Here is an 18,756-nt window from a genome sequence, read left to right as displayed (position 1 = left end):
TGTAAAGAGTGTGGTTAAGAGAGCAGAAGAGGGTGTGTTGAAATAGTTTTGGACATATGGAAAGCATGAGTGAGGAGAGGTTAAAGAAGAGGATGCATGCGTCAAAAGACGAGGGGACAAGGAGAGGGGGAAGACTAAATTGGAGATGGAAGGATGGAGTGAAAAAAGATTTTGGGTGATCGGTGCCTGAATATGCAGGAGAGTGAAAGGCATGCACGGGATATAGTGAATTGGTACAATATGGTATACCGGGGACTCAACCAGGACATGTGAAGCAGGCAGGGGAAACCATGGAAAGGTCTGTGGGACCTGGTTGTGGATGAAGAGCTGTGGTTTCGGTGAATAGCACATGACAAATAGAGAATGGATGCAGGCAAGTGCGACCTATCTTCGTTTGCTCCTGGCGCTACCTCCCAATCACTGGAAATGGCCATCAAGTGTGTGTGTGTGTGTGTGTGTGTGTGTGTGTGTGTGTGTTGTGTGTGTGTGTGTGTGTGTGTGTGTGTGTGTGTGTGTTTTATGATGCTGATAAAAGCAGTTCTGTGAATATGGACACATCAGAAGCCACAGGAACAGGAAGAGAAAATTTGCTAACTATTGCAACTTCAGAAAAAAAAAAAACAATATATTGAGTACGTCAGAAAATATATACAGAGGACACTCACACAGGCCTTGGTGATGTGGTCTGGGGTAACCCAGGTGACCCTACCCTACTTGACCTTTAGGTCACATCGGTAGGTAAGAAACAAAGAGAATGGGTGAGGGATGCTAGTCATTTAGGAAAGCATTGCTTGGGTGTGCGGGTGAAGTGCGTGGCGTGCATGTTGTATGTGAACGTTTGAGAAAGGGTAGTGAGTGATGGGATGAGGAAGTTCTGCCGCGATACCCGCAGGGAAGGAGCACACAAGACTGAGGGAGGTACACAGGAAGGCGGCAGGAGGTCAAGAAAAGTATAAGGGCAAAAAAAGTGCCAATGAAAGATGGCGTAAAAGAGTATTGGCAGTCTTGAGGATGAACAAGTTGATATACGAAGTGGAGGTGAGTAATGTGAGAAGAGCAAGAAAACAAATGGAAGAATCAGTGAGAGAGTCAGATAGGAAAGAAGTAAAATATAAAGAAAAGATAAAGAAAAGATGGAATGAGCATTTTCAAATACGCCTAAATGTGTTGGATGATAGACTGGCAGGCACAGGGTGTTTGGGACGTGGAAGTAAGCAGAGCAAAAGAAAGTCATGAATGATGTGGTGAAGAGAAACGAGAAGAGTTCGCCTCTGAGGTGGCTCCCATCCTTCGCCTATTTTTCCCTCCGCTTGGGAGCATGCCTTAGTGCAATCTATCCCCGAGAGGGGAGACCACTTTAATTACTCTAGTCATCCCCCCATTGCTCTCATTGTGCTATCTCAAAAGTTTTGGAAACTCTCCTTAACTCTCAATTTCTTAAACGCTTAGAATCTCATTCCCTTTTCTCTTATCACCAGCATGGTTTTCGTCGTGCAGGGTCTGGTGATCTCTCCTTTGTCACTCATATCTAGGTTTCCTCTTTAAGGGACTTTAGTGTGAGGATTTTCATAGCCCTTGACATCTCCGAAGCATTTGACAAGGTGTTGCATAAGTCTTTGCTGTCTAGACTCCCTTTCTTGGTTCTTTCTTGCTTTACTTTCTTCCGTAATGCATAGTAGTTTCTTTCTGGCCATTCTTATGCAGTCATCTTTGATGGAACGACTTCCTCCTATCCTATCAATAGTGGTGTTCCTAAGGGGTCTATCCTATCACCTCTATTTCCTCTATAAATGATTTCTGTTCTACTTCTAATCCTATTTCTTTTTCTGCTGATGATTCCACTTTGCGTACTTCAACTCATTTTCCCTCCTCTCCTTCTAATGCTCGATCTCTTTCTTGTACTGAACATATATCTCTCTCAGATCAAACCGGTGCAACATTTCGGAATAGGAAAGCAGTAACCTAGTATATTCAGAGATTGCTAAAATGCAATTTCAACTCATTAATCTCCAACTAGGGTCATTCGTTTCCCTTTGTTCAGTTTCAGACCACGACAATTCATAACATTAACATGTATGGTTTAACCATAACCTGCAGTCGTTATTTTTCTTGTGAGCACATGTTTCATATTTCACTCACCCTAGTGTGAAGTGCTGCCTATGCATCAAGGATGTCTCATCCTTCACCTCTCTGTTAACTAGGATGGTCTCATTAATTCTTCTGGCATCAACTCTTTTCACCCACCCCTTTGTATACACTGCGATGTTTTCTGCATGTACCGTTTTTGCCACCGTTCTCATGAACTGTCCACATGTTCTCCCACCACTCTGAGCATAGTCCCGAGGCATTTTTCTAACTGCTGGTTCCCACAGATTTTGCGTGGAGACCAGACACTCGAGAAATGACCGTTACATTACCTCCATCTCTCCGACAACCAAGTTGTGGAATTCTATTCTATCTTTGGTCTTTCACTTTCCCTGTAACCCTTCTCCCTATGTCTACATACACCTGTGGAATCCTGATTCATTTTTACGTTCTTTTTCTTTTACTGTATTCTTTACAACTTCGAAAGCCTCTGACTGGGACATGTTTTGTCTGTCACAACGGTTGATGTATATATATATATATATATATATATATATATATATATATATATATATATATATATATATATATAATCAACACTATACGTTACATTGATTTACAAGGTTATTTTTCAAAAGTTATCAGTGTGTCATAGATCTTCAATTTACATAAACATTTCAGTGGGACGTAATGTTTTACCTGGAGATAATTCTGTCGCGATGTTGTGATGGACACCAAAACCTACCACAAGTACTCGGGTCAGCAACATTACGACAGTGATAATCACAAACGTACGAGATACGTTGCAACTCCCTACAGCCACACAGTGGCTTATCGTTTACGTCGGTCAATTGATAACTGATATATTCATTTTTTTTAGATGTCCATCTGGTATTATCGTACGACCACTAACGTTGCTACTACCACAAACAGGAGATGCGTCGCTACCGCTGCATCTGTTTCTAATGCAAATCATTTGACTGTCACTGGCAATGCTTCTCTGTTACTACTACTACTACTACTACTACTACTACTACTACTACTCTACTACTACTACTACTACTAGTACTACTTCTACTACTACTACTACTACTACTACTACTACTACTACTCTACTACTATTACTAGTACTACTTCTACTACTACTACTACTACTACTACTACTACTATACTACTATTACTAGTACTACTTCTACTACTACTACTACTACTTTTAGTACTACTACTCTACTAGTACTACTTTTACTACTACTACTACTACTACTAGTTCTACTACTACTACTAGTACTACTACTGCTAGTACTGCTATTACTATTATTACTACTGCTACTACTAGCTCTACTAGTACTACTACTACTGCTACTACTACTACTACTACTACTACTACTACTACTACTACTACTACTACTACTACTACTTCTACTACAGCTACTGCTACTACTACTAGTACTACTACTGCCGTTGATACAAAACCACTACCACCATTTTTTAAACTATTGCTGATATCACTAAAATTATGACAAGCATTTTTAACCTCACCTGTACCTTTGCTTAGCTCCAGTGCTGTGGCGTGCGTGGACCGGGGGACTGGGCGGAGTCCATGTGGTACTATGAGGGCGTAGGCGGGCCTGGACGGGTGGTGCCCCTCACCTGCTGCACGCTCCACCCCGCCCACGCCGCCCACATCAACCCCCGCCCCATCAACGCGACCCTCTGCCAGAGTACCCAATCTCTCTCCAACCAGGTGGCCAGGTACCAACAGGTCAGTGTATGTGTATCTAAACAGGGTCGCCATGGACATGCACAACCCGTTTTCATTGCTACTCCTTCCTTGTGGCTGCATGATTTTGAGAATCCCACGCAAACGTCAAATATCAATGTTCTTTTTAGAACTAGGAACACCATTTTTGAGACAGAGGCCACCTTGAACAAGAAGAAAGATAATTCTGTTTATACATGCAATGTCCATGGATTGTGTGTCTTTCTCGAGACCCTGTACTGTTAATTACTTAATTGTACAGTACAGGAAGGGAGTTCTACACTCGTCATGGGCCCCCCTATCTCTCGAACCTTCTCGACTGTCGTGTTTGTTCTCACAGTTTTATACATCAGTTCATTCCATTCATCCATTACTGTGGTAAAAGAAGGTACCTCCTCACATTGTTCTTAATCAGTTCCTTAGTTGTTTGTGAAGGCTTCTCGTTACTGTGATCAATAGTTCATAAAGGACTGTTGACTGTGTGATTACTAATCGTGAATTACGAGAAGAGAACTTTACAGTCATGTTGCCCCATCTCTCAACCTTGTATGTACTATTTCTTTACGCCAAGGTCTGTGTGTAATTGATTACGTATTTGTACTGTATGGTAAGGGAATTTTACACTATCAAGTCAATGCATGCTGTGTGTGTGCGTGTGTGTGTGTGTGTGTGTGTGTGTGTGTTAGTGCTATAGGCGTATTACGGAGAGAAAGATGTACATTTATGTTACAGCATCTCTTAGCTTTGTATATGTATCATGTCTTTAGTGTGTGCTTAGGTACACCCACACACACGTACACACAAACACACACACGAGCCGAAGCCAGGTGTGTGTGTGTGTGTGTGTGTGTGTGTGTGTGTGTGTGTGTGTGTGTGTGTGTGTGTGAAAGCAATTTAGTTCACAGAAATGACATGTCTTTCCATTTGTCATGAAAATTACATAATTCTACGAAATCCAACAGCTAATGATTATAGACAAGCGTGGGTGGTTCATACTCGAACAATTAAAAAAAACCGAATGGCGCATTAGAAGACCGCATGACATGACATACAGTTCCTGTGTCGTAATGATGCCATGGAACTCCTGTACAGCAAGGTCAAATGTATTTTAAGAACGAAGCCATGAAATTTCTATACCACAAATATATATATATATATATATATATATATATATATATATATATATATATATATATATATATATATATATATATATATATATACATATATATATATATATATATATATATATATATATATATATATATATATATATATATATATATATATATATATATATATATATATATTCCCTGGGGATAGGGGAGAAAGAATACTTCCCACGTATTCCCTGCGTGTCGTAGAAGGCGACTAAAAGGGAAGGGAGCGGGGGGCTGGAAATCCTCCCCTCTCGTTTTTTTTTTTTTTTATTTTTCCAAAAGAAGGAACAGAGAAGAGGTCCAGGTGAGGATATTCCCTCAAAGGCCCAGTCCTCTGTTCTTAACGCTACCTCGCTATCGCGGGAAATAGCGAATAGTATGAAAAAAAAAAAGAAAAAAAAAAAAATATATATATATATATATATATATATATATATATATATATATATATATCTTTTTTTTCGTACTATTTGCCATTTCTCGCATTAGCGAGGCAGCGCTAAGAACAGAGTACTGAGCCTGTGAGGGAATATCCTCACTTGGCCCCCCCTTCTCTGCTCCCCTTTTGGAAAATAACAAAAATGAGAGGGAAGGATTTCCAGCCCCCTGCTCCCTCCCCTTTTAGTCGCCTTCTACGACATGCAGGGAATACACGGTAGCCAACAGAATAATAAGGAACACACAAACACATACACATACACATATATGTACAGCATTGAAAATACATATGTATATAGGATGTGAAGTGACAAAACAATATTCGTAAGTACACTTATAAGGTCAGCCAGTATTCGTAAGTACACTTATAAGGTCAGCCAGTATTCGTAAGTACACTTATAAGGTCAGCCAGAGTTAGCATATATAGTACTTTGTTTAAACCGGCCATCGTGATTTACCGAATAAACCGGAAGTCTGTCTCTCTAAGTGACGGACGGCGGCCGGATGTGACGCGCCGGGGTAACCGGACCGTGGGGCGTTGTTCATACGGCCGACAATTGCGTTGCGCGCTCGAGGGAACAGCCACCCAGAACGCATTCCGACGAGTGACTGGGTGGGAGGGAATTGCACTGTATGGGAACACTAGGGAGGGGGCGGCGGTGGCTGCTGTCTCCCCTACAGGCGCCTGTGTGGTGTGTAGGGCAGCAAACCACCAAAGAAAAAGAGGAAAAAACCTCATTGCTCTACAAGACTAAAGACCATAAGCTTAAATATATACACGCTCGTTAAAACCTAAGGTGACGCGTTTATTTCCACGTTACGCAACAGAAAATGGGGAAGCAATTCTAGCCGTGAAATGCTAGGGTCATCCCTCAGGTATGAGAACAAAGCAGAAGAAAAAAAAAGCATAAAAAACAGCTCAAATATTCTACGGCGAGATTACCCTTTACAGAGAGCATTAGCGCCATCGACCGCTGCAGGAAACTTGGAATAAAAGAGATGTTAACCTGATGGAAGAGATGCTCAGGTGCCTCCAGTAAGGGTAGAGCAAACAGAAGGAGTAGGTTGACACACCTGTTCACCCCCGCAGTAGAGGATGTTCTCGTGGAAGCTATGAATCTGAGATGAGCATTATCATTTCCGGGTCCCATACCCTTACCACTGGCTTCAGATCGTATATATATATATTTTTTTTTTTTCAAACTATTCGCCATTTCCCGCGTTAGCAAGGTAGCGTTAAGAACAGAGGACTGGGCCTCTGAGAGAATATCCTCACCTGGCCCCCTTCTCTGTTCCTTCTTTTGGAAAAATTAAAAAAACAAAAAAAAAACATGAGGGGAGGATTTCCAGCCCCCCGCTCCCTCCCCTTTTAGTCGCCTTCTACGACACGCAGGGAATACGTGGGAAGTATTCTTTCTCCCATATCCCCAGGGATAAGAATATGTACATATATATATATATATATATATATATATATATATATATATATATATATATATATATATATATATATATATATATGATTTTTGCATCTCTTTTCCCAGTGTTGTAAGTAAGGCAAACATGTACACTCAAACAAGGGAGCTGTAGCTAATGTGACGATGGGAAATGGCTTGGGAAACCAGGTGACGCAGATGGTGTTAGGTTCCCACGCGCGGGGCCTAAGTGGTCCGACCAAACTCTTCCATCATGTGTGTCAACCTTGCCTGCCTCATGTTTGCTGCTCTGTACAAACTGGCTGACGGACCGTAACTCAGGAGGTGTGTCGGGGAGGCTGGTCCTCGCGCTGTAACTCATTTCGCGATGACGTTGCTGATGAGAAATGATGATTATAATTACTTTCTTTTTTTTTCATATACTATCTCGCGTCCATATTGATTGTACTTTTAACGAATTAATCCTACCAAATATATATATATATATATATATATATATATATATATATATATATATATATATATATATATATATATATATATATATATATATATATATATATATATACGAATAAAGTGTATATGAACGCGCACCTTCATAGAACATACAAAGCTCCATCAGCCAGGATCGAATAAAGAGAGAGAGAGAGAGAGAGAGAGAGAGAGAGAGAGAGAGAGAGAGAGAGAGAGAGAGAGAGAGAGAGAGAGAGAGAGATTGATTACGATACTGATTCTCGATATACCGAAATTTTGCCATACTTTCAGTCATATTCGTAGACGTTAGTAAGTTGTTTCTTTAATCATAATCAAAGTCCAGCGACGCCATGTTCCTGTTTCTCCAAGGTCCTCACACTGCAGGACTTGGTGTGGACTTTGCTGTGGACGGATATATCCCGTATGTTGAGTGTGGTTGAGGTTGTACAGACTGGGTGCGTTGTTAGACAAGGGTGTTGGGGGAATATTTTGTTATCTGTGCTATTAAAAAGCTGTCCTCTGGTTTGTCTGTCTGTAAACACCCCGAAGAATTTGCCAGACGTATGACGAAAACTCCCTTCCCAATGAAGTTGCCAGACGTATGACGAAAACCCCTTCCCAATAAAGTTGCCAGACGTATGACGAAAAATCCCTTCCCAATGAAGTTGCCAGACGTATGACGAAAACCCCTTCCCAATAAAGTTGCCAGACGTTTTGCGAGGTACCCCCCACCTTCCCCAACCCTCCCCATCCATTTCATAATTTCGTTGACAGGACAGGAATTGATGGCTGCTGGGGCGATATGTTTTCGAGAAGATATTTTTGATGGTTGAACTGTGACGTTTTATCGGCGGTATGAAGAAGGGAAAATGGCGGGGGGTCAGTGATTACACAATGTCATTCAGCTTTCACGGTGTGGTGGTCAGGGAGGTAGGGAGCTGTGGTGGTGGTGGTGAGGAAGTGTGAAGTAACCAGAGAAGGTGGATGTGTTGGTGGTGAAGGATGGTGTGGTAGTGACGACGAGATTCTGCCAGTCATGGATGACATGGACTCCCGTGGTGTAGGTTTCTAACCATTCACTGGCTGCCTAGGGTCGAGCGCATAGGTTCAAATCTTAGTTAAGGCGGTCGGTCCACAGTCAACCCAGTGTTCATCCACCCCTAGGGACTTAGTCGATGAAAGTGGATACATGGCTCAAGCTATGATATATATACGTGTGTGTGCGTGTGTGTGTGTGTGTGTGTATATATATATATATATATATATATATATATATATATATATATATATATATATATATATATATATATATATATGTTGGAAAGGATCACAATTTTGCGCGTGATCAAGATATTCTTATGAGTCCACGGGGAAAATGAAACACGATAAGTTCCCAAGTGCACTTTCGTGTAATAGTCACATCATTAGGGGAGATACAAGAGAGAAATATAACAGTCAGTTGATATACAACGAAGAGACGTAGCTGGGACGCCATTTGGTAAACAAGTGATTTGGGCCACAGCTGCCCGTGCCGTCTCAGATGATATAAAAGAACATGTTGAAAGCCAGCTGTCCATGATTGGTTAAAGCAAAAAAAAAAAAAAAAAAAGAATATAGATACCTTGGCCAAAGGAGTGACACTTGAGAGCAACTGAATCACTGGCTCATTACGTAGATGTCATTAAACCCCCTTGATACCTAGACGGGAAGGGAGGGCGTGGTGGTGATCAGGGAGGGCGTGGTGGTCTTTGGCTGCACAAGAGTCAGGAAGTGTCGACCAGACTACCACACTGTACTAAGGACAGGTAGTGTCGACCAGACTACCAACTGTACTAAGGACAGGTAGTGTCGACCAGACATCCTGACAGCACCAAGGTCAGGTAATATCGACCTGATTACATCACTGTATTAGGATCGGGTAGTATCAACCAGACTATCACACAGTACTAGGACAGGTAGTGTCGACCAGACAGCCTGACAGCACTAAGGTCAAGTAGTATCGACCAGACTACGGCACTCTATCAGGATCAGGTAGTGACGACCAGACTACCACAGAGTACTAAGGACAGGTAGTGTCGACCAAACATCCTGACAGCACCAAGGTCAAGTAGTATCGACCAGACTACAGCACTGTATCAGGGTCAGGTAGTATCAACTAGACTAATTTTACTGTACCAAAGTCACGTAGTATCGACCACACTACCACACAGTACTAGGGACAGGTAGTGACAACCAGACTGCCACACTGCACCAGGGTCAGGTAGTGTCGACCAGACTATCACACTGTACCAGGGTCAGGTAGTGTCGACCAGACTATCACACTGTACCAGGGTCAGGTAGTGTCGACCAGACTATCACACTGTACCAGGGTCAGGTAGTGTCGACCAGACTATCACACTGTACCAGGGTCAGGTAGGGTCGACCAGACTATCACACTGTACCAGGGTCAGAGAGTGTTGACCAGACTCATGCCAGTAAACACAAAACATATGGATTATCCCAGATTTTGTAGGATTTAGTCAGAGACAGAAGACTTTACACGGAACGATCTTTTCCTACATTTATGCAGTTTTTAGGCGTGAACTTTGTCTTGAACGTACACACACACACACACCACAATTCCATTTTAGAAATTTGCCATGTAGGGATTCTGCTACATACACCTGGTTCTGTAACTTCATGTAGAGTTCTTGGTATTAGCAACGAAGACAGATTCAATGACGTTACGGTTAACATAATCAGAGGAGGGGTTGTTATTAAGGTCTACATGATGATCGTTTTCATGACAGTGTTAAGCGATCGCATTTCTGTGGTCACCCGTGTGTACTGAATGTCTGTGCCAATAGTATGTCAGTTACTGTTTTACCGGTCCGGCCAATGTATACAAGTTTACATGCCTTACATTTGATGGTGTACAGGCACCCAATTTTCTAATAATCTAAATTTCTTTTCATTAAGGTAAGACCTTAATTAAGAGTAGGCTGAATTATCAGAGAGTTGGGAGCGCTTGCGTCGTCAAATGTAAGCCATGTGAATATATATACATTGGCCAGTATACATTGGCCAGACAGGCAAAACAGTAACTGAGAGATGCTCTTAGCACAGACATTCAGTACACACGGGTGACCACAGAAAATGCGATCGCTTAACACTGACATGAAAATGATCATCTTGTAGACCTTAACAACCCAATTACATTGCTTACCCTTCATCTGATTATGCTATCCGAAACGTCCTTGAATCAGGCCGGTTTGTTATTTGGCATGGCACTAACAAGACGGAATCTGTGTGGTGGTGTTGACTTTATGAATTGTTTGCACCTGATGAGTCCTGGTGTTACCCTAGACTTCTTTTAAAGGGAATGCGCTACTTCCAGTGGCAGGATAATGTGGACTCCTCTGGGATAGGCAGATCTTGAAAGAGCCTCGTCAGTGGTGAATCTTCATTTGCGGTGTAATCTCTCTCTCTCTCTCTCTCTCTCTCTCTCTCTCTCTCTCTCTCTCTCTCTCTCTCTCGACATAATCTAGGACGCAGAACTTCCATTGAATCTGATGTTTCACTCTTCTGGTTTATCTGAATCTCTCAGGTCGGTCGTAAATATATTCTCTCCCCTCTTCCGTGCTCTCTTCAATATCCGCTTCTCCCTCTGTATGTATCTCCTGTCATTAGCTATTCCCTTTTTCATCCATCGCTTCTATTCCTTTCTAGTGTCCTTATCCTCCCTATTATCCCCTTTCAACTAAATCTTATCACATTCGCAGCGTTTTTAAACCCACCCGATTTATCTTAAACCACGCAAGAGGCTCTCATTATCGTAAACAACTTGGTAAATTGATATGAGGTCAGAAGGCCCATACTCGGCTAAAGCCATATGACCCAACGACCTTAAACTTTGTTCATATAGATTAAGAAAAAACTCGTGACAAGGGGAGGTCAGAATCCTTACTTTGAGACTATTACTAAACTTGGTGAGCCAACAGTTCTTAAGTGATTTTACGGTGAAAACTTAGGATAAGGACCACCTTAACCCTCCTGTTGTGTGTGAATGCACATCGTCTCTTAGAAGTTAGTTTTCTCAGAGGGCAGTAAACGGTGATGTTCCCCAGTCGCTTTGAATGGGACGCTGCATGGCCAACTGCTATCACCTCTGCTGTTTGTGTATGGGATGCTGTATGGCCAGCTGCTGCTATTCGATGGTATTTAGGATGGTGTATGGCCAGCAGCTGCTGTTCGACTGTGTATAGGATGCTGTATATGGCTGGTGCTTCCGCTGCTGTTCGACTGTGTATAGGATGCTGTATATGGCTGGTGCTTCCGCTGCTGTTCGACCATAATTAGGTTGCTGTATTGCTGGCTTCCGCTGCTAGTACTGCTGTTCGACTACGAACGGGTTGCTGCATGGTCATGCTATTCCCACTTCTGCTGTGCGACTCTTACGTAAGGGGAAAAATAATAGCCTTTGTATGGAATGGTGACCCCGATGAAATAGTGAGAAACAATGAGGGTAAAAACTCTTTATTAATAAGGCGCTTCTCTGCAGACATTTAAGTCTGTAGATCTTTATTGTAATATTGTAATGATATGAAATACATTAAATGCCACTGAGGCGCATGGATAGCTTCAAATGCCTACACTAATGAGAGAGAGAGAGAGAGAGAGAGAGAGAGAGAGAGAGAGAGAGAGAGAGAGAGAGAGAGAGAGAGAGAGAGAATCCATTTTATTACTCACGAAATGAACTTGAGATTTCATTTTATTTCGAACCAATTTCACGGGGATTCCGTTGTTGTTTTTCATCAAATTCTTGTTTTTTTCCTCTTCGGTCACTGAGAGCGAGACCTTGACTCGATAGCCTACAAACATGCTGGAAAAAAAGGGAGGTTTAGGAGAAAAAAAAGATAGTGTCCTTTGCACTGTCCAGTTGAACAAGAAAACAAAAAAGAAATGCAAAAGATAGTGATGAAAAGCAAAGATATTGTTCATTGAAGATGATTTTTGGTGTCATTTTGCGCCCAGTGATGATAGGTCTTTCTGAAGTCAGGGTGTAAGTGTAAGTGTGTGTGTGAGTGTAATCTATAGGGCTGGGGTGGCCTCAGGGGAGGCTGGATTCGTCCTACAAGGCCACCATGCGGCAGCCTGTAGCAACGTGGCTCAGGTTCTGAAGTACCCACGACCTGTGACCTTTGCGTGATACGGTTTGGCTATAACACACACAGAAAAACAGACAGACAAACAAACATACACTTATATATATATATATATATATATATATATATATATATATATATATATATATATATATATATATATATATATATAAATATATATATATATATATATATATATATATATATATATATATATATATATATATATATATATATATATATATATATCCCCGGGGATAGGGGAGAAAGAATATTTCCCACATATTCCCTGCTCGTCGTAAAAGACGACTAAAAGGGGTGGGAGCGGGAAGGGGGGTGGGGGAGGGAGCGAGGAGCTGGAAATCTTCCCCTCCAGTTTTTACTTTTCCAAAAGATGGAACAGAGAAGGGGGCCAAGTGAGGATTTTCCCTCTAAGGCTCAGTCCTCCGTTCTTAACGCTACCTCACTAACGCGAGAAATGGCGAGTATGTATGAAAAAAAAGATATATATATATATATATATATATATATATATATATATATATATATATATATATATATATATATATATATATATATATATATGTGTGTGTGTGTGTGTGTGTGTGTGTGTGTGTGTGTGTGTGTGTGTGTGTGTGTGTGTGTCTAACGACAGATCAAACACACACCCAAAGCTATGTATACCATAAGTCAGGTGAGTTGGTGATACCAGACGACATATACGTTTGTCTGCTGAACGTAAAGAGAACAGATGACATTTAGCGGATAGTGACAACATGGAAGAACAAATGGACGTATGGCTGTCACTGGGGGGGGGGGGGGGGCATAGGTCAACAGGCATGGAATTAAGATAATGAGGTTTTCCAGATAGACCAGAGTCAAGTGTAGTTCAAGGTAGTAGTAACAGCATGAACCCGGAGCTAACTCGTGATAGGGAGAGGCCCCACAGGACACACCCGTGAAACGAGATCTCACACAGGTAGGTCAAGCTGGGTCTTCTCATTACCCACCACAACATATGGTCTAAGTGTCGGTAGCAGCTTCTCCTCCTACGGAACACCGGTTGGGCTAGTTTTTGTCATCCATGTATTGTGGGGTTCCTCCCCTGAGGTAAGGCGAGAGGGAGGGAGTATAGGAGAAGGGAAGGAGGGAGTGGTAGACGTTTGAGGAGGGTGGGGGCGGCTAGTGGGGGGAGGAAGAGAAGGGTGAGAGAGGGCAAGGTAGGGTGTGGTATCATCTTACACAAGGGAACTCCACTACAGCGCCAAGGCCATCGCTCAAAGGCATGCATAATTACCTTCTGTGTTTCCATCTTCCTTTCTTCCCTTGGCACCATTGTCTACCTCCCTCCTCCCTTTTTCTTGTGACCGAGTACACATCGTTCTACAAACAACCCCCCCCCAAAAAAAAACAACAAAAAGCAGACAACCCAACCAAATGAATCCAGTTTTTGCCATCTTTAGTACCCGAAACCCACCAACCACAATGGGTCGAGACACTGGAACCAGTTAGGGTACTTTCGTTAGTTTTTTACTCCTCCCTCCTCAAGGTGACTCACAGGCTCACAGGTAGAGTCAAACCTCCCGCGGAAAGCCCTCTTGGGTAAGACTAATTATGAGTAGTCTGTTGAGACCACAAGGTCATGGCTGGTGATAATAGTCGTGGACCAACCGACTGCACTGAATGGCAAGCCGAAATGGAACACATTGCGAATTATATTGCGAGTATCATAATCAGGATTACGTTACGGTGGTTGCGATGATAACACATACATCAAGGACATACCTGAAAAAAAAGTTTTAAGTAGATCATTGATGATACAGTGATATGATAACATAACAATGATACTGTCATTACAGCAATACAACAGAGAATACAGTAGTGAATCCAAGCAGCGACAAAGCGATGGAATTATGGTTCCCACTTTACTAAGAAGGTTAGGGAGTGGTATTCCACATCATCAGTGAGGAAAGAGGGCAGTGTTCCCATGTGAACGTTGAGGCAAGAGAGCAATGCTGCTACACACATCGCCAATGAGGCAAGTGAACATTGTTTTCACATCCCTTGCGTGCAGAGAGGGCAGGCAGGCAGCATTCCCACATCATCAGCAAGCTAGAAGGTTATCTTCCCATATCAATAAACATGCAAGAAAACAGTTCCCACTTCATCTGTGAAGCAACAAGACATCGTTCCCATACCGCTGCTGGGGATCGCCGGGGAGGGCTTTTTCCTACCCTCTCCTTCCCTTTCTCTGAACGGCAGACGAGTGTAAGACTAGCTATGCGTTCAGGCCAGGCAAGAAGGCTGGTGCCATGACGACATATGCTCCCGTCGTTGTCTCTTGACACAAGGGCTAATGAGTGTGTGTGTGCGGAGCGGATTTCCTCGTGAGCACACAAGAAATAAACGGATCTCTCGCTACAGCGTCATCGTCAGCGAGGTATGTCGTACAGCAGGTCCCATTGTGATGTAAGAGTGTCAGAGGAAGTGTTGCGAGGGGTGAGGACGTCAAATTCCCGAGCACCACGGTGTATCCTCAGCTGGCAAAGTTAATTTTTCATCTCTCTCTGAATACAATTCAGCTTCCTGTGTTACGAGTCAGGGTTCCACCAACTGACACTGCTGGCAGTCCGCTGCTTAAAGGTTCTCTTCTGCAAAGGAAGACAGCGCTTGCATGAACAAGGGGGAAGAATACTGCCAGATTTTAGTGTTTAAAGTCATGGGTTCCCGAAGAACCATCTAAGAGCCTCGATAATGATGGGCTCTGATAACATTTATTTTGTACCTCCCGGGGCACTGCTTCCCAGCGTTCGAACCTCTGTCCAGAGTAGTATACGTTTGATAGATACTTGATATTCACGTTTATATCCCCGGATTGAGAAAGGGGATCTTGTTGTCCACATCCAGCACATAAGTGAACCTCAGGCCAGGGGTCTCTTCCATGGCCTTCCGCAGTTTCCTATACATAAATATCATTAAAGTATCGGCAGCGCTTTTATCTATTTATTCATAATTATACCAGGACCAATTTTTCTGAAAGAGTCTTGGTGTTACACAGGACTTTTCTAAAGGCTCCTGCAGACCAGGGCTGCGGTACTTCCAGCATCAGGGAAGTGTAGACTTTTTGGAGAGAGAAGTTCTTTGATGAGAATAAGCACCCAATACTATAGCTTCACGAAAGGTACATTTTCACTCGCGATGTAACCTCGAGCAGGCAAAGTCCGATAACACACACACACACACACACACACACACACACACACATATATATATATATATATATATATATATATATATATATATATATATATATATATATATATATATATATATAATCTCGAAACGTTTTATACTATCATCAGTCAACATGGAAGATAACGTTTGACATTTGTTGATTCATCATCTCTCAGTGCCTGTGAAGATTGCATTGGGGACAATATAAAAACAACAATATGAAACGAGTGAATACCAAAAGTGCATTGGCCTTGAACAAACCTTGTCTGACAGTATATATCTAATGTGTGCTGACGTGCTTTAAGGATGCAGGTGTACATTTGCACAGAATACAATCGCCTTTGGGTGCTGTGCGTGGGTAAGGTCAAGCACACGACGCCATATATGACTCGTGGTCGTGGGTTTTATTTCCGTCTTCTGGGAAAACTTTCTCCTTACCTTCTGTATTGAATTTATTGCCTCATATCTCGGGTCTCAGAATGATTCGTTTTGTGTGCCTGAGGATCGTTGCTGCCTCGCCTCTTTCTTTGTGTTGATATGTGGCAGAATTCACCCGTCCCACGTCATTCTAAATGCTATATAAGAACCAAGGGATAATTCGTATAAAGAGGAAAGGTTTTCAAATCATAGCTTTTTTATTTTAGGAATAGTTGATGTGGAATTATTCATATTACTTAAAGTGGTTCTTTTACTTTTTCATTTTACTTCAAAGCCATTTTCCCCACAGTCCTGACTAAGCTCCAGTCAGTTACCTGTCATTTGGTGATATCCTGAACATTCTTACGTCTTCGTAATCAGACTTGATATCATGGTGTTCTTTATATTGTTGGTAGTGAGTGTCTTTTCTATTCTATGACGTCTAAGTTTACCTCTCCTGTTACAGTATCTTATGATGACAATCGTCCTGGAAAAAATATGTATTTCAAGAATTTCCTTATTAAGTTTTGTCCTTCTTTCCTGAGATCTTCGTGGAGAGGATGTTTGCCTTGAGGTCGATACAAAGGATGCCTGTCACAGTTTTATGGCACTAACTGTACCAGAAGGTGTAATGAAGTGATATACTGATGTACCATTTATTATCTGAAGACATATAAACATTCCAGTTGTGAGATGATCTTTCCTGAAGCCATACCCATGAATATGTGCTAGTTAACAATCATGCTAGTGAGAGGTTGCTGGATGTGGGTGTGCTGAGAGGGGCGGCAAAAGGAATATCTGATCATTTCTTGGTAAAGCCGAATGTGAGAGCTTATGCTGGTTTCAGGAAAAGGGGAATAGACGTGTATGATGCAGGTGGTGCGAGTGAATAAGCCTGGGAAAGTATTGTGTGTGCAGAGATACCGAGAGGGTTTGAGCGAGGAGTGGCACAGGTTGAAACGAAATAGAAACGAGTGTAGTGTAGGAGGAACGGAAGGTATTCAGGGAAATACAACTCAAATGCGAAGGTTAGGACAACGGCATGTGGGTTGCGGACGTATGAAAATAGGTAGTGAACAGGGAAATGAGAAGGCTTATCCCCAGCAGAAGTGTGAAGGGAGGTAAGTGGACGGTATATACAAAGAAGAAATGCGGGTGATTAAGAGTGCAACAAAACGTGGCAGGAGGTCAAGAGGAAATCATGAGAGATGGGATAAAATAACACAATGAAAGGCTTTGAAAGGAGGTGTATGAAATGAGGAAGACAGAAAAACAAATGGAAACAAGGGTGAGGAGTGTAGATGGGGAATTGATAGCAGACAAAGAAGAGGTGAAAGAGAGAGGTGGATTGAGTATTCTTAAGAATTTTGGAATCTGTAGATGATAGGGAAGCACACGTAGTTTGTCTGGAACGTGGTGGCGTGCGAAGTAAAAGTCATGATTAAAGGTAAGGTGAGAAGAGAGGAAGTAATGAAGGCTCTGCATAAGATGAAGTGTCGTTAAGTGGAAAGATTACATGGGACTGCAGTTTAGCTTCCCAGGAAAGTGGGTGATAGCATCGCTTATTGGTTAGTGAGGTTGTTCACTGTTTGCACGGCCAAAGGATATTCTGAAGACAGGCAGGCAGAATGCATATCTAATGCCCTTAGATAAAGCTAAAAGGAATAAAAGTCAGTATTCGAATGATAAAAGTCTGTTGGGTGGACTTGGCAAGGTGCAAAAGAGATAATGGTGATTGCGTTAGTGATGGCATACACTGAGCGCCTGATTAAAGAAAAACAATGTGGCTTCAGGAAAGGTAAACAGTGAATAGAGCAGGTGTTTGCTTTGAAGAATTTATGCGAGGAACACTTTGAGAGACTGGGAGATATGTGGGTAACGTTGATTGATTACCAGAAGGCGTATGATTGAGTTGACAAAGGCCTTGTGGAAGGTACTACGAATGTATAGCGTAAATCAAGGGTTCCCTAATGTAACCAAGGGATTCATTAGGAGAGTAAGGCATTTGTGCGAGTAGGAAGGGAGGATGGTGAGTGGTTGCCAGTGAAGGATATGTGATACTAACATGGTTGTTCTGTATGTTATGGTAAGGGTGGTGAGGGGGTAAATGCAATGGCCTTGGAGCGAAGAGCGGTCCTTCAGTACGTTGGGTAAGGGTAGGGGTGAAGGGAAGTCAATCAGCTGCTGTTAACGAATGATACGGCTCTGGTGACAGACTGCAGAAAGTCAAGAGACTGTTTACGGAGTCTGGAAGAATGTGTGCAAGGAGGAAGATGAGAGCAGATGTGAACGACGGCAGGTGACGCGGTGCAGTTTTGGAGCGAGAAAAGGTTGGTTTAAGTGTAAGTTTACAATGTTTAAGATGGACTTGAAGCATGTAGAATGCTTTAGGTACTTACAGTAGACATGGCAGCGGACAGAACCATGGGGGCAGAAGTGTCACAGGGTAAGAGATGGGGCTGAGGTCTGCGGTGCCTTAAGAAGCTTGTGAAAGAAGACGTTAACATCTGTAAGGGCAAAGATGAGTACGCTTGAAGGCACAATAATCCCGGCAGTTTTGCAGTGATGTAACCCTTGGGCTTTGAAAGCGAAAGAAACGACGAGCGAGG

The 18,756-nt window shown here is 42.3% G+C and overlaps 1 protein-coding gene across 2 annotated transcripts in view; it reads left to right on the top strand.

The window, feature by feature from the left end:
* The window catches only part of LOC139756010 (CD151 antigen-like), a 132,444-nt gene that overhangs the window by 87,692 nt on the left and 25,996 nt on the right, over nt 1-18,756 (top strand). For both annotated transcript variants that reach the window (XM_071674942.1, XM_071674941.1), the window contains exon 5: nt 3,641-3,847. In XM_071674942.1, the coding sequence (XP_071531043.1) occupies nt 3,641-3,847 (207 nt within the window). The remainder of the gene's footprint in view (nt 1-3,640; nt 3,848-18,756) is intronic.

This window comes from Panulirus ornatus, chromosome 20 (genome assembly GCF_036320965.1).
Source record: "Panulirus ornatus isolate Po-2019 chromosome 20, ASM3632096v1, whole genome shotgun sequence".
Classification (NCBI taxonomy): Eukaryota; Metazoa; Arthropoda; class Malacostraca; order Decapoda; family Palinuridae; genus Panulirus; species Panulirus ornatus.
This window is presented reverse-complemented; position numbering and strand designations above follow the sequence as displayed.